The sequence below is a fragment of the Ovis aries genome, chromosome 2 (assembly GCF_016772045.2).
Source record: "Ovis aries strain OAR_USU_Benz2616 breed Rambouillet chromosome 2, ARS-UI_Ramb_v3.0, whole genome shotgun sequence".
In the NCBI taxonomy this organism is placed as follows: domain Eukaryota; kingdom Metazoa; phylum Chordata; class Mammalia; order Artiodactyla; family Bovidae; genus Ovis; species Ovis aries.
In genome coordinates, this window is record NC_056055.1 from 149,865,035 (window position 1) to 149,882,424 (window position 17,390).

Genomic DNA, 17,390 nt, shown 5'->3' on the forward strand with positions numbered 1-17,390 from the left:
ATCATCTTACACGTGAGGAGACTGAGACAGGGAGGTTAAGTGACCTGCCCCAAAGGTATTAACTCACAGACAAACCTTGGCCGTGTCCTCTGGAAGGAGATTAGAACACTGGCGAGTCTTTGTGGGCTGGGTTCTTCTCTCTGCAACTTCTATATAAGTGTCCTTTAATAGTTTTTATTGTTACACTTATAAGAAAATGAACTGCATCCCCATTGTGACCTTGAGGTGATGCTGAAGTAACAGGCTTCCAGTCTTGTTGGGTAGCATTTTCTAGGAGTATGTTCTCAAGTTTAATTGCTAAGTTATATTCATTCTCTCTGCCTTCCTTTCCTCCTTTCCCTCCTCCCCCTCATCCTCCCTGATAGTTGTAAGAAAAAATTATCTTGATTTAAAATAAGTCCAATTCTAAGTATATGGAAAATAATTTCTCTTGTGAAAGAAATGATTTTCTGTTTTTTAAAAGCTTGGTCAGTGGAAGGTCCAGTCATGTGAAGAAAAACTTAAATATGTGTGTAAGAAAAAGGGAGAAAAATTGAATGACACAAGATCTGATAAGATGTGTCCTCCAGATGAGGTATGTAAAATGCCTGTGTAAATTTTTCTAAGCAATATTACACCTTTTTGGTTAGAGATGGTAACTGAACTTAAACAGTTTAAACTTGGAAAATAGAAGAAATTATTAGCTTCTGTTCATTTACATTAAACCAAGCCAGAAGGCAGTGAATCACAGTATATCAGCATTCCTACAGAAGAGAAAAAAAAAAAAGTTATAGGGAAAAGAATTACCTATTCATGAATTTCTATAAGACTATATGTGATTACTCTTCTCAATGCTGATTTTTTTTACTTCTACTCATATTATTCTTGTGCAAAAATAATTGAGCTAACAACTGTTATATTCTTAAAATGAGCTAGGCATTGTGCTGTGCTAAGTCACTTCAGTTGTGTTCGACTCTTTACAACCTCATGGACTGTAGCCCACCAGGCTTATCTGTCCATAGGATTCTCTAGGCAAGAATACTGGAGTGTGTTGCCATGCCTTCCAGCAGGGGATCTTCCCAATCCAGGGATAGAACCCACATCTCTGGCATTGGCAGGCAGGCTTTTTTTTACCACTAGCGCCACCTGCGAAGCCTGAGAAAGACATTGGGGTAAAAAAATTAAGACATACCTTCTGTCCGACACGGGATCACAAGCTTATGGAGGTCATCCATGAAATTATATCTGACCCTCATCATGTATATGAATTCCCTGGCCGTGTCCTTAATTTCCATTAGTTGTAAGATGTTAACCTGTGTAGCAGAACCTTGCTTGTCACCAGTTCCGGAAGACAGTGTGATGATATTTTTCCTCTGATTTAGGGCTGGAAGAGACATGGAGAGACCTGTTACAAGATTTACAAGGATGAGGTCCCCTTTGGGACCAACTGCAATCTGACTATAACTAGCAGGTGTGACCATCAGTAAACACGTACTAGTGCACTTTTAACTCTGGGCTCCTTTGCCAAATAATCTTCCTTAAAAACAAAGTTCATCTTCAATTTATATAGTAGTTCTGTCACTGTAAAAACACCTACTGATCTGACTTTCATTTTATAGATTTGAGCAAGAATACCTGAATGATATGATTAAAAAGCATACCATGGCTCCAGAAAAATACTTCTGGACTGGCCTGAGAGATACAAATGCAAATGGAGAGTATAGCTGGGCAAGTGTCGGTGGAGTAAAGCGTGCTGTAACCTTTTCCAATTGGAATTTTTTCGAGCCAGGTAGGTGCCTTAGCCTTTAAAGCGGTAGGATACGGTGATGTGAGAGACAGCTTTCCTCCCAGATCTATTCTTCACTTACCTTTGAAACGTGAAGGGGATGGTGACCATCTGGACTAGTCTTTCTATAGAACCATAAATAGAAGCAGTGACCATGTCTCCCCTATGAAATCCTCAGGGATTACCCAGTAAAAGCTGGAAGATTTGGTTCTCAGAAACCACCATCTAATGGCACAGAACTAGAACCATCAGTGTGAGTTTAGCATCTTTTCCATATAACTCCTCAAACAGAACCTGAAAGTCTCATCATGAGCACTTTACATTTTCACCTCTCTGCTTCTTAACTTCTTTCTCCAAAGTTGAATTGTGTTTATTTCTTTTCTTCTCAAGGGGTGGTAATTAAGGAGGCCATGAATTATTTATTCTGAAAGTTAGTTTATCCTTCTTTAGCCTACAGCATTAACCATATTGAGCCATAGAATCAGGACATTTGAGCCTCAGAATTCCCTTTGGATTTAGGAATTGAGGAAACGGGGGCTTAGAAAGGTGATTTGCTTGACAAAGGTGACCTGATTATTGAACTGCTAAAATCCTGATCTGATTTCTAAACCAATGCTTTTTAAAGGATTTTGACTTTGTTTGAGAGAGCAGTTATGAAGCGTTCGACTTTTCTTCCTTTGAATTATTTATATTTTCTTATGTTTTGTACAGTGAATCATGAAGGCCATTTTTATAACATAAAACTTGGAGCATGTGAATGTATAGTTAAACACAATATTTGAGATAGAGAATTCCCACAAAATTTATAATATATGATCATCAATATAAATATGAGTGGTATTGATAATATCAAAGTTGTCTTTTTACTTTGCGGAACATGGAGGATACAGGTGCTGATCCTGGTTAAATTTCATCTTAAATTAGAATGTTCTAATCTACAAAACACATGCTTTCTTTTATTGACACTGTTATATTTCAGAGTCAATGTCAAATTCTTCCTGGATAAGCCTCAGTGGTTGAAAGAGTATTCAGGAAGTAAGCTATAATGGCTGTTCTCTCAGTCTGTAGCCAGAAAGACTGTCTTTAAGTCCTCTCTATATTCTCACTCCCAGATTCAGCCAGTTTGGTCTGTACTGGGCAAGCCATGGCAGAGGATAGACTAGCGGAAGATAGCACACCCACCCAGGTGTGTTGTTTTTCCCAGTTTTTTCCAATTCCTTGTTCCTCGTGCTGTCCCTGTGTCATGAGACATGAGGCTGTATGGCTTCTCTGTGTGATGGAATGGAGGTCGTCCTCATTCCTTTGCAATGTATGCTGTTCTTGTCCTTTGCCCATTGTGAGCCGTGTAAAGTCACGGGAAAGGGAGAGTGGTATCTTGTTAGCAAATTCAGGTCCCAGTTCTGACTTCACCACTCACTAACTATGATTGTGGGCAAGTCACTCATTTTTCATCTGGAGATGGATCTGACAATACAAACTATCTTTTAATGTTGTAGTGAGTAAATACAATTCTGGCTGACATAAATAGTAAACAGATCAGTGTTACCACACACCTCCTTTTACCTTTATTGAACCAGCTCTTCCTTTGGATTTGAATCTGGGAGTGTTTTGTTTTGAGGGTTACTAAGTTTCTCAAAAACTGTTGGAAGTTGTTAGGCGAATTCAAACAATTTAGATTATACAGAGCATCGTGGTGGTTTAGGGTTCAGCTCTGCACACACACGGCCTGGATTTCAGTTCCTGGTCAACCATTTACTCACATGTGACCTTGGACACATCACTAATCCTCACTGTACCTCAGTTTGACAATAGAATCCTCTCTATGTGAGGATCAATTCATTTAATCCTCTTAGAATAGTACCCGGCAAGTAGTAAGCATATCTCTGTATTACTGTCATCATTATTATTGTGAAAGTACATTTATTTCCTCCATTTTCTTTCCTATTCTCTTCTGCCATCTTGAATCAAATGAGGAGTGTAGGGACTAGAAAGTGTTTGTACTTAAATGTTCTAATGTAACTTTCAGTGAAACTTTTCCATTCAACCCCAGCTTCTCCAGGAGGGTGTGTGGTTATGGCTACTGGAAAGTCTCTTGGAAAGTGGGAGGTAAAAGACTGCAGAAGTTTCAGGGCACTTTCAATTTGCAAGAAAATAAGTGGACGCTCTGAGCCCGAAAAACCAGCCCCCAAGCCTGAAGACCCCTGTCCTGAAGGCTGGCACAGTTTCCCCTCAGGTCTTTCTTGTTATAAGGTAAAGTAATATTCTCATTCAGTCCCTCAGTGAAGTCGTGTCTCTCCTATCCTAGTCCATGTCCTTGCACAAACTCTGCTTCTCCACAGACACATACATCTCCTGCCAAAGTGTGTAGGAGCACAGAGTCCTTGTCAGAGTATCAGTGAACTCTGTGTCAGAAAACCCATTTCCATGTACACTCATGTACTACCCAAAGGAGCAGGGCCGGAGTCAGAATGGCTCTTTCCTCGGGTTCTTTTGTTTTGGAAAGTTGGATGAGCTACATGCCATGGTGATACTTTGCTTGTGATTCTCATATCCCTCTAATTATTGTTGTCAAGTGAAGAGTTCTGTCACTTCTTACAAGTCAAAGAATTTGTTTAGAATTCGTATCAGCCAACTGTCCCCACAAAGAAATTATTTCATAATTTCGTACTGTCTCAAAATTCAGTGGCTATGACAACACGTATTCTCATGTTCACAGATCTCTGGGTCAGATAGTTTGAATGATTGAATTTGGGCTTTAACAGTCAGCTCTGCTTTCAGGTATGGGTCAGCTGTGCTGGCCTCCAGGCTATCAGTTGGGGTCTGCTGCTCTTCAAACTAGTGTCAGGCCAAAGGAGGAGCAGCTAGCAGGGGCTTGTTCTTCTCATGCTGAATTACTGGAGGCGGAAATGCAAGCCTAACCCAGGTCAGCATATTTTAGGCTTCTGCTCACTTCTCCTTCACTGCTATCCCATCAATCACAGCAAGTCACATGGCTGAGCCCCAGATCAAGGCACAGGGACATATCCTTCGCCCACCAGGAAGCCATGATGGCAAGAGTGTATAACTATATCACAGGGACTGAAAAATCAGCACCAGTAATTCAACCTACCATTGTGTCATCTGCTCCTCTTCTACTTTTGAAATGACTGGGGTTCATTTGGCATAAAATCAGTCATCACAAACCAAAGGAACAGTCCAAAGTGGCAAGTTTTGTTTTGCCATCTTCTGTAAATGTTCACGCACCAGTGCAGTCTGCCCTTTGATTCTTCTTCATCAAAAGTAGTCCTGTACCTATACAGGTCTCAGCATATTATGTTCAAAATTTGCCATTAGCGCATTTCTTTGCAGAAACCTACTCTAAGAGCATTCATGTGTATTCTTTATAACCTTACTTCATTTTATCTCTCAAGATTCTTGGAATGCAAGAGGACATGGTGTCATGTCAGAGCAGTTCCCCAGCCTGGCTAAGGAAGGTTATCCCTCCAGTGACAGTGACTGGTGCCTGTGCTGGCCTCTGGCTGACACTTTGAGCAGGACCTGTCTGTGTCACAGTGTATGTGCCTTTGCCTCAGTCTACCACACTTCTAAGAATCCATTTCAGAGACCCACACATTCCACTGTGATTGACTTTAAAGTTATAAATACTTTATGATAATATAAGAAAACAAATTAACATTACATTTCGTTAAGCTATTTCATAGAGAAAGAATTGTAAGAAAGAGAAACTGGGAAGAAGCTGAGCGATTCTGCCAAGCGCTTGGAGGACACCTTCTTAGCTTCAGTCACATGGATGAAATAAAGGAGTTTCTTCACTTTTTAACAGAACAGTTCAGGTAATGTTCAGGCAGCAGTTCTGATCTTTTAGAGTGAGATCTTCTATCCTAAATTGGACATCCTCTACGTAACCCCCTGGAGAAGGAAATGGCAACCCACTCCAGTATTCTTGCCTGGGAAATCCCATGGACAAAGGAGCCTGGCAGGCTACAGTCCATGGGATCTGTGAAAGAGTAGGACATGACTTAGCAACTAAACAACAGGTATTCAGAACTGACATGTTTTATTATCTAAAGGATCATTCAGTATTTTAACAGTCATTCAACATCAAGCATTCTTACATGCAAGATGCTATGAGAGATCAGAGCATAGAGGGACAGAGTCACCACCCTTTGTGTAGTGTAATAAAGTCCAACAGTGGGGGTAATAAAAATATGGTGGAAAAATCTAGAACATAGATAAGGAGAGGCCAGGGGAGTTTAGAGCAGGGAGGAAGTGTTTCTGGATGGTACAATTGGGGAAAATATTACGAAGAAGGATGGTTCTTAGAAAGTAAGGCAGGGGCTTCCATGGTGGCCCAGTGGTAAAGAACCCACCTGCCAGTGCAGGGTTCGATCCCTGATCCTGAGAAAATGCCACATGCCGGGGGCAATTAAGCCTGTGTGCCACAGCTATTTAGCCAGTGCTCTGGAACCCAGGAGCTGCAACTACTGAGCCCGTGTGCCACAACTAGTAAAGCCTGAGCTCCACAGCAAGAGAAGCCGCTACAGTGAGAGGCCCGTGTACTGCAGCTAGAGCAGCCCCAGCCCTGCTCACCACCACTGGAGAAAGGCCCAGGGAGCGGTGAAGACCCCGCACAGCCAGGAATGAATCAATACGCATAACGGGTTTTCTAAACAGGGACTATTTGAAGGGTAAGATGGGAGAAAGGGCCAGGGAAAACAGAACATGAGCAAAGGAACTGAGACCAGAGTATGCGGATATGGTGAAGGAAAGGGAGCCTATAGCATCGCCACAAAGTGGAGTTTGTATATGAAATTGGAATGTCCTTTCTTGCTAGGGAAGGAGTTAAATCTTAAGTCAATAAGCAAAAAGCATTCAAACAAAAACAAAGTGTGTGCGTGAGAGAGACAGACATGGGGTAGATGCAAAATAATTAATTCTAAAGCTATTGCAACGCCTCTGGTAGAAAACTATATTGAAGATGGGCAGTAAGCTGGGACAGTAAAGGAAGTAGTCTGAGATGTTACAAAGATGGAGTCAATAAGCCGCTGTAATTTTGATGGTATGTAGGAGGATTCCTGACTGATTTTCCTGATGTCTTCAAGGATAATGTGGAGAAATATGAGCCAAGTGTTGGTATCATAGGAGGAAATTTTTTCTGAAGCTCTGGAGCAGTCATGAGTATGAAGGCCTTTTACTTCATGATTTATTTTCCCCCCTCTCTTTGAAAAGAAGACTGAAATTTATAAATCTATATTCAGGTAATCTACACCCTGGTATTCAGGGTATACCAGGTAAAATTATGGAAAAGAATCACTAAGATATAAGAATATATCTTAGTGAATACTTTCCTGATCATTTTGACTCAAAAAAAGAAAAAAACAACAACAAAAGTAAAACAGGTACCAAAACACCAAGAAAATCCAATTAGCCACCTTCTCTAGGACATTAACTGTAAGAAGCCACTTTAAAAATTGAGATCTAAAAAGTTTTGAGGTAGTAAATGTTTGATTGTGTTGATTTTAGTTCCCAATTTAGTGGATTTTTCGTTTGTGAAGGTAGTAATGGATACTGTTTATGCTCTCTACTTGAAAAAATGAGGTCTTCCCTTGTAGCTCAGTCGGTAAAGTCTGACTGCAATGCAGAAGACGTGGGTTTGATCTCTAGGTTGGGAAGATCCCCTTGAGCAGGAAATGGCAACCCAGTCTGGTATTCTTGCCTGGGGAATCCCGTGGACAGAGGAGCCTAGCAGGCTACAGTCTATGGGGTCGCAAGAATCGGACATGACTGAGCGACTAAGTGGACTTGAAAAAAATTTCAAAGACATATTCCAGTTGAGAGGTGAATAAAAAGAGTTAGGATGAAGAATACATAACATAAAAACAGCTCCAGTCTAAATAATGCAATCTATGTAACTGAAAAATTATCTTAAATTATCCTAATTTCTGAAAGAGAAACAATAATATTTTAATAAAACCAGTATTAACTCTGCTTAATACCAGAGTTTATAACTCTGTTTATAAATAAAAACTGGGATATAAAGAGATGAAATGGTTTTTAAAAATTAAAGCATAATAAATACCTCATTTTACCTGGAAATTATATACAGAAACACAGATTTTATAAATTTTTAAAACGGTAAAGAGTATATTATCCACCGAATATTTAATGGGTGAAAAGGCCCATATAGCACATTATAAAGGAATAAAATAACAAAGCATAAAGTCCAGTGCAATATTTAAAATGGATAACCAAGGACCTACTGTGTAGCACAGGGCATGCTGCTCAGTGTTATGTGGCAACCTGGTTGGGAGGGGAGTTTGGGGGAAAATGAATACATGTATATGTATGGCTGAGTCCCTTTGTGGTTCACCTGAAACTGTCACAACATTGTTGATCAGCTGTACCCCAATATAAAATAAAAGTTAAAAAAAGAAAACAGAGAGCACAAAGAAACAACAGATTACCATAATCTTTTCAGTCATAGGGATCATATTGTATTTATATTCATCCTAGTCTCTGATATACTGCCATATTAAACAGACCGTAATGTCTGCTTAATACATGCTCTGTTAATGAGAGGTCATTTGTTTATGCTATACTTAGGCAACATATTCTAAAACCTATTTAATATTATAACCATGGCTTGAAGAAAAGGAAGGAAACAAGCCCATTTATATCAGAAAGTGATTCTAAAGCTTATTCCTTGAACACCTTTAGCTTTTTATTGCAGGGATTGACCTGTCTCAGCAAGATGTCCATTGTCCAAATTGTGTTTTGCCTGCCAAGGAGTGAAGTCAGATTACTGCTCTACTTTTCACAATCTGAGTTCCACATCTCTGTTTGTATTTCAGTGAAAAGGCTTCAGGGCGCACCAAATCACTGAGGCTCTAAGATCTTTGCAACTCTTAACAGCAGCCCACCAGGGAAAGCCATTGTAAAACAAAAATAGCTTTAGGATTAGGGAAGAAAGCTTTGTTTGCAGAGCAACTGCTGTTGTGTACGCTACCTCCAGTGAAGTGGCATGAATGGATTTGGATATAAATCTAAGGCTTTACAGACTAAGCACTTCCTTCAAATTGTGTTTTTTAGCAGTTATTGCTCAGGTACTGTTTTCCTTAGGAACTAGATACAGCAGGAAATTTGATTGAGAGTTAGAAATTTTACCGCAGATACACACAGTAACCTTTCATGCAATGTCTTCTTCACCTCATAGCCTTAGTACTTGGAGTGGAAGAATTTATATAGAGAGAGAAATTTTCAGTTAGAGTTAATTCCTCAGTTACCCATTTCTTCCTTCAGCTTTTTTTTTTTTAATCTACATTAGAGGTGTGCAATGATTAATGTGATTTCCAATTTTCTTCTTCTCTTTATTTGCCTAATAAATCAGGCCAAAGCACAAATAAGTTACAAATGAGGAAATATTTTTCACTTCTTAACACACCAAAAAAAAAAAAAAACCCCACAAGTAGCTACTATTTTCTGTATTTATAACACATTAATAAATCCCTTGAAAGGAAAGCTGAAAGCTGTAAAGATCTGGGTTGAAATGAAGTTCAATCTCAGAAAGTAGTAAAGATCAGAAATTTTGGACCATGTGGCAAACTGCTGTCTAGGAGGCTGCTCACTGAGACGCAGCAGAGGAGGCAGAAATGGGACTGAAAGCAGAAGTTTCTAAGGGAAGATAGGGAGTTAAGAGCAGACTCGGTGGAAATGTTGGAGACAGACGTCTAAAGAGTTTTCTGTGGGAGCTGCCTATAGAGCAGTGGTCCCAAACCTCTGCGATCTAATGCCTGATGATGGTGGAGCTGATGTAATAATAATAGAAATAAAGTATAGAATAAATGTAATGCATTTAAATCATCCCCAAACCACCTCTCTACCCCAAGCCCCCAGTCTGAGGAAAAATTGTCTTCCATGAAATCAATCATTGGTGCCAAAAATGTTGGGGACCACCGCTATAGAGTAAATGCAGATGGCAAATGGTCTTTGATCATCTTCGGGTTGTACTGTTGATTGTGTAAAGAAGATAAAATATCTAATGCTTACTTTGTGCGTGTCTTAGCTGTTCAGTCAAGTCCAACTCTTTGTGACCCCGTGGACTGTAGCCCACCAGGCTCCTCTGTCTATGGAATTCTTCAGGCAAGAATACTAGAGTGGGTTGCAATTCCCTTCTCCAGGGGATCTTCCCAACCCAGGGATGGAACCCAAGTCTCTGCTTTACAGGCAGAATCTTTACTACCATCTGAGCCGCAAGAGAAGCCCAGTGCTTACTTTAGGGAAACACAAAATTCTGCATAAATTCTTCAGGCCTAAATAAATAATCTACAAGGTTTAGAAAGAAATGAAATATGAGGAAACAAACTTGACCTCTTTATTTTAGCTGTCTTTTTTTTATAATGTATTTGGCAACTATCTAGAAATCTAACACTCAAGAAGTATGATACATTTGTAAGTCTGTAAGAAATCTCTGATTAGTTGAAGACACAAACTGAAAAATCATTTTTTAGCTGCTAAATTCAAACTGGACTTAATCATCTCCACTTGATTTATCTTAACTCTACAAATTGGCGATCTTTCACTTTGAAAGGAAACACTGTAACAATAAACTGAAAAGGGACTGTCCTTATATTCCATTGTAGTAAGTTGAAAGGCTTGAGGTTGGCAAGATGAAAAATGTGCTTATTAATGTTAAAATATGAGGGAATGTTGAACAGAGGAAATAAATGAAGAAAATTATTAAAAAGTGGGAAGTTAAAATTAAGTTTGTTTCTGCCTTGCATTCACTAGGAAATATTTTTAAATGCAAACTCACTCTATTTCCCAGCAGTCTTATAACTGTACAATCCATATATTCTGCTGAGCTTGAAAATCGAGATTAATTTTGGATTTGGATTCTACTCCTTTTCTAATATGTGTTCTATTCATATTTAATATTTATATATGTATTATTTTGCATCTATAATTTTCACTCATGTACTTATGGTACATGATATATACAATCAAAAGTTTAAATTATACAGAAAGTAACCAGTGCCACTCCCCCAAAATGCATGGGAAATGACCTACTTATTAAGGCCTAAGAAGTATACTACATTTTAGAGAGTATTTTCAAGAAAAGTTAGCGGTGGAGAAATTTTTTTATGGTTATTTCTTTTCTGTTTATACTGAAAGTCTCTCCCTGGCTGGAGCATACATTAAATTGAGGGAAAGGGATCACTGACAATGTGTGTCCCTGTCTCTGTGGGTTGTTGTGTACATTCTTCCTTGGAATTCTTATTGTTTCTCCTCTCAGCCAATCTGAATATTGACACGTGGTAAACATTCAGATTATGACTCAAAAGAGACAATAGCTATTCTTTGAAGACTGTCTTTTGTTCTACTAATGTTATAAAATGTTTCCTGACTTCCTACAGTTCACAATGACTTCTCCTTTTTTTCAAATTTTTGTATTACTTAAAGTATATGCCAATTTTTATCATTTGATGCTTTTTCAAAAATGGCCTTATAGTTTCTCTGTTCATATACATCTTGTTTCCCTGACCAGTTTATATGCCACTTGAGGGTAGATATTATGTCTTGTACATTTCTGTATCATCATTGCACATAGCTCAATGATTTGTACATTAAAGTATAATAGTTATGAGTGTTAAATGTATTCACTTAAGTGATTGCTTACTTGTATTGTTCTAGTATAACCCATGGAGTTTGGTGTTTAGAAGATGCTTAGATGCTTTTCTTACTTTAACTTAGTGGGCACTGGGAATTAATTTTTTTTAAATCTTGTTTAATAAAAGGTTACCTAAGTGGTTTGTTCTGCACTTTAAGGAAAAGATATTTGATAGTTACAGAAAAATGCTATAAGGAAAAACTGTTGTTGTTTTTGTTTGTTTGTTTTTGGCCTTACCCCATGGCATATGGGTCCTTAGTTCCTGACCAGGAATGGAAACCACGCACTCTGCCTTCAAAGTGCAGAGTGTTAACCACTGAACCACCAGGAAGTCCTGCTATCGCTGTTTTGCATCTGAAAACATTATCTAATATTGAAGCTCTGCAGTAAAAGTTTTAAAATGATCATATACTCTTTTTTTTACTCTTAAGTTCTTCAAAGCAGAAGAATTTTTGCCTTTCATATGAAGAAAATAACATAAAATTTAGTTTTAAAAAGAATGGTACTTTTTTGATGGCTACGCCATAGTTACGGTTCAATTTCATTTCAGAAGACTTCTTTATATAGCTTGAAACTGTGTCTCTCAGTTAGTGACAAAGTTTTCTGAATAAACTTACCTGTGTTACGCATTTTAGACATGTAAATGCTAAATGTTTTTGCCAAATGCTATGCTCATCTTTTCTTAACACTTCTTTTTACATAGCGACCAGCGTTGGCTTTGGATAGGTTTAAATAAAAGGAGCCCCGATTTACAAGGATCCTGGCAATGGAGTGATCATACACCAGTAAGTTTAATCTTTCTTGTGAGGGATAATATGGAAAGAATATTTGTTTCAGTAACAAGTAAGTTGATTGTTAATTAATATAGTCATATAACCATGAAGACTATTTAGATGTATCTTTATTGAAGTGGAAATAGATTCACATATATAAAGTAGGGAAAAGATGTTACTAATTTCATTTTTATTTAAAAAATAACCATATGTATAGTCTCTATATGTAGCCCCAAAGCATAAAAATATAGATATATAAATATAGCAGTAATTTGGGGATAGTAAAAGTGATTTTTTTTCTTTTTCTTTGTATTTTTTCCTTTTTCATAATGAAAAGCTTTTATTTTTATTATCTAAAATTAATGAGTTATGTTAAAAAAAATCTTTATTGAAAGAACAATTTGGGAGAACCTTAAAAAGTCCTTAAATCTCAAATGTTTACATTATCCTAAGGAGAGGAATGTTAGTCTCCAGTTAACACTTAGAGAAACAAATTATTCTCAAATACTGAATATTTGCTCCACATTGCTGTTGTGTCAAATCACTGTGTTTTCTTTCTAAATGTAAAATTCCTTGACTTCATTTTCTAATTGGAGCATATCTGAGAAGAGTTAATCAAATAACTAGCATTTCAACACATGCAAAAAAAGAAGTATTTTGCAAGCCCCTGATTCTTTGTGATCCAACTGTGAACTTAATACACAATTAACCTCCACTTCTGAAACTGTGGCTGCCTTGGTTTGGAAACAATGACATCATGACATTTTATAAGTCCTCTTCATGATTTAGCATCCTGACATAAAAAAAGAAATGAAAAAGTTTTCCTCCCTTGGCATATGAACGCACTTGAGTTATTAAAGCTGCCTAAATTACATCTAAATTGCAAATATTTATACATCAGTCTTAAATTCTCAAGCCTCTCTTGTCTTTTAAGGTGTCTACTATTATCACGGCAAATGAGTTTCAGCAGGATTATGATATCAGAGACTGTGCTGCTGTCAAGGTCAGTACAATGCTAGAAAGCCTGCATATTAAAAAAAAATAAATCTGGCAGTACATGTAATCAAGCAACAGACCATGGAGTACCTTTTGTGTGTGGAGCATGATATTAGGTGCAGTCGGAGGTTAAAAGTACACTTGTGGTCCAGCCCTCAAGCAACCTAACTTACACTTAATGTGAGAAGATAAAATTCATATTCAAGAAAGGTGACTCTTGTTACTATGCAGTAATTAGCTCCAAAGGAGTGGGTTGAAGAAGGAAATTCAGAAGAAAGTAATTTCTATGGCGGTGTTTCCAAAGAGAAGTGAAGTGAAAGTCACTCAGTTGTGTCCAACTCTTGGATACCCCATGGACTATACAGTCCATGGAATTCTCCAGGCCAGAATACTGGAGTGGGTAGCTGTTCTTTTCTCCAGGGGATCTTCCCAACCCAGGGATCAAACCCAGGTCTCCCACATTGCAGGTGGATTCTTTACCCCTGAGCCACTAGGGAAGCCCCAAAGAGCCAAAAGAGGTGGGAGCTGAATGGGACCTTTAAGGATGGATAGAGTTTGTTTAGGGAGGAGAGTATAAGACATAAAAGAAAGTGGAAGTGGAAGGGAGTGGCTCTCAGTGAGGGGAACAGAATGCAGATCAAGAAGTTTTAATTGGTACTGTGGTTGAAAACAAAGGTGGGAAATTAGATTGATGCCAGGTTAAGGAGTCTGTGCATTTTTTTGGTAGGCAGCAGAGCATGATTAAAGGTTTTTGACATGACCTAAGAAGGGTGTGAGAAGATTCCTCTTGAGACAGATTTCAAGATGCAAAAGACAGATAGGACCAGAAGACACAGGCCAGTTAGGCCTCTTCCCTTGCAAACTTCATTCATTGTTTGTTTTGTTTTGCCTTGTTTCTTTTACAAATTAGTTCTTTTTTAACTTTTCAAATTTATTTATATTTATTTTTGACAGACAGGATCTTTGTTGCTGGACACAGGCCTCTCGCTGTGGTGGTTTCTCTTGTTACAGAGTACAGGCTCTAGGTACACAGGCTTCAGTATTTGTGCTCACAGACTCTAGAGCACTGACTCAGTAGTTTTGGCATTTGGGCTTAGTTGCCCCTTAGCATGTGGAATCTTCCTGGACCAGGAATCGAACCTATGTTCGATTCTTAATCAGTGGGCCACCAGGGAAGTCTGATTTCATTTGTTTTTCATTCTGTAGGTAGTATGTGCAAGCAGTCTGTGATACTCTGGGGGTGGGGGTGGCTGGGGGGGTCATCAATGACAAAATATAAAATAATTGTGCCTTCAGAGAACTTATAAGCTAGTAGAAGATAAAGACAATAGACAGGCAATTACAGGGACTGTGACAAAGTGTAAGTTTTATGCAAGAACAAAAGTGTTCCAGGAGAGTAACGCTGCTGGCGATGGTGATGGTGGTGATGCTGCAGCAGCTCACATCTGTGAGCTCCTGAGCCAGGCACAGTCATGTCACATCTGTTATCACACTTGATATTAAACAACCCTATGGGGTAGGTGGCTTCCGTGGTGGCTCAGACAGTAGAGACTGCAATGTGGAAGACCTGGGTTTGATCCCAGGGTGGGGAATATCCCCTGGAGAAGGGAATAGCTACCCACTCCAGTATTCTTGTCTGGAGAATCCCATGGACAGAGGAGCCTAGCGAGCTCCATATAGTCCATGCAGCCACAAAGAGTTGGACATGACTAAGCGACTAAAACACACCCACATGAGGTAGTTACTGTTACTATATCCAGCTCATGAGGAAGAAGTGTGAACTCTGAGTAACTTGCATGATTACAGAACTGAAATTTAAATGCAGATGTCTGAGTCTCTGCTATGCTCTATGACATGTATAGAAACAGTCAGAAGGGGATCTTTGTTTATAAAGAAAATAGTACACTTTGCTTTAACTGATGTTTTGAATCCAAGCTTGCAGTATGAAATATCCTGTGGTAAGTTAGAATCAAGAAACTGGAGTTGAAGGAAAAATGTCCATTGAAAAGGAGTTCCCTTGTGGCCCAGTGGTTAGAGTTCTTGGCTTTCACTGCCATGGTCTGTGTTCAATCCCTGGTCAGGGAACTGAGCTCTTGCAAGCCACGCGCTGTGGCCAAAGAAAGCACAGAAGTCCAAGAAGTGGATTTAGGGTGACTGCTGCTGATGCTGCTGCTAAGTCGCTTCAGTCGTGTCCAACTCTTTGTGACCCCATAGACAGCAGCCCACCAGGCTCCCCTGTCCCTGGGATTCTCCAGGCAAGAACACTGGAGTGGGTTGCCATTTCCTTTAAAATGTAAGAAGATAAAGAGGGAAGAGGCATCTAGGAAACATCTTTGCTATATAAGCCCAAGAAAGAGATTCAAGAATATGATTGACTAGAAATGTTACAAGAACGTTGAGACAAAGTACTGAGAGGTCCCTTGGAAACCACTGTTTCAAAGGAACTGTTTTTAGTAAAACACTATAGTATCATGCCATTTTTATAGAATTCCTGATTTAACACATGAAAGAATGAAAATTCAATGGAAGTTTGGAAGTTTCTAGAACACTCATACAATAAACTATGTTTGATATAAATTGAGTCTCTATATGTGAAGAGATTGGAAAAACCTACCAAAAAACTAAATAGAAGAGACTGATCAGGAACAAGGCCAACTAAGGCAGTGTCTGTAAGGAGAATCTTACCTCACCTACCGCAGTACCCTCTAGAATCTTGCCCTTAAGAGAAAACAGTCCAGGTCTTCCTTAGTGGTCCAGTGGTTGAGAATCCACCTGCCAGTGCAGGGGGTGTGGGTTTGATTCCTGGTCTGGGAAGATTCCACATACTGCAAGGCACCTAGGCCTATGTGCCACAACTACTGAAACCCAGCTCTACATGCTCCAGAGCCCTCAAGCCACAACTGCTGAGGCCCGTGTGCTGCAACTACGGAAGCCCGCACGCCTAGAGCCTGTGCTCTGCATTAAGAGAAGCCACCACAGTGAGAAGCCCACACACAGCAGCAAAGGATAACCCCCGCTCACTGCAACTAGAGAAAGCCCGCAAGTGTGCAGCAGCAAAGACCCAGCGCAGTCCCAAAATAAATAAATACAGAAATAAATAATTTTTTTTTCAAAAGAGACAAAACAGTCCAAAACCTGGTGGATGCTCCTACCAGATCTTGTCCTCCCCTTACCTTTCCCTGTTGCTTGCTGGCTGGAAATTGTAGAGAGCCATTGCTGGACTCCTCCGTCCATGGAATTCTCCAGGCGAGAATACTAGAGTGGGTAGCCATTCCGTTCTCCAGGAGATCTTCCCTACCCAGAGATTGAACCCAGGTCTCCTGCATTGCAGGCAGATTCTTTACTAACTGAGCCACCAGGGAAGCCCCTTAGATCACACAGAGGAAGGCAATACCCCAGGTACACAAACCAACACCAAAGAACAAACTTGGGCCCCTGATGCCCAACTTTTATGTCACTTTTCACAGATCCACTATGATCACAGCCTGGTGTTTAGAAATCACTGAACCAAATATTCTTCTCTAGCTTGGTCCTTCCAAAATTTAAAGTTGTAAGATTCTGTTATTTCATAGCAATAAAAACAGAAAACAAACAAAGAGTAGTTTGCATTTTGGATATAAACATGACCCTATATTTCCTTTATTAGTACCTCTGAAAGCTCTTGCTTAATGCAGTTTAAATTTTACTGCTTACACACTGCATTCTTTCCTGTGTTCATTCATAAACATATATCTTAGGTTCTAGAGCTAAAGTAGAATTAAAGACCATAAGACTTACAGTTTAGTGTTGTATAAGGGCTGCATCAACTTGGAAATATTCTACAATCCTCTTCCTCCTTTAGGTCATTCAAAGGCCATGGCGAAGAAGCTGGTATTTTTATGATGATAGAGAATTTATGAATCTAAGGCCTTTTGCTTGCGATGCAAAACTCGAATGGGTGTGCCAGATTCCAAAAGGTAAGTAGTGGTTATTTCTTTTCCCAGTCTTCTCATGTGAATATTATGACTGCTGATCCAGAGTATCTAAGAGAGCATTTTAGTCTATAATTATAGTTTTGAAAGCCTTTGATTATACAGTTAATATAGTAAGCTCCATTCTGCCTGACTCCTGTTGTCATTGTTGTTTGGTCACACAGTCGTGTCTGACTCTTTGCCATCCCATGGACTGAAGCACGCCAGGCCTCCCTGTC

At 39.2% G+C, this 17,390-nt stretch overlaps 1 protein-coding gene across 4 annotated transcripts in view; it reads left to right on the forward strand.

The window, feature by feature from the left end:
- Positions 1-17,390, forward strand: part of LOC101109941 (lymphocyte antigen 75) — a 120,891-nt gene that overhangs the window by 27,027 nt on the left and 76,474 nt on the right. For all 4 annotated transcript variants that reach the window (XR_006058954.1, XM_042244906.2, XM_042244907.2 and 1 more), the window contains exons 9-16: positions 464-574; positions 1,362-1,450; positions 1,599-1,768; positions 3,816-4,015; positions 5,456-5,598; positions 12,136-12,217; positions 13,140-13,208; positions 17,043-17,157. Coding sequence is in view for 3 of the 4 variants with exons in the window: in XM_042244906.2 (XP_042100840.1) it covers positions 464-574; positions 1,362-1,450; positions 1,599-1,768; positions 3,816-4,015; positions 5,456-5,598; positions 12,136-12,217; positions 13,140-13,208; positions 17,043-17,157 (979 nt within the window). In the remaining variant the exon portion in view is untranslated. The remainder of the gene's footprint in view (positions 1-463; positions 575-1,361; positions 1,451-1,598; positions 1,769-3,815; positions 4,016-5,455; positions 5,599-12,135; positions 12,218-13,139; positions 13,209-17,042; positions 17,158-17,390) is intronic.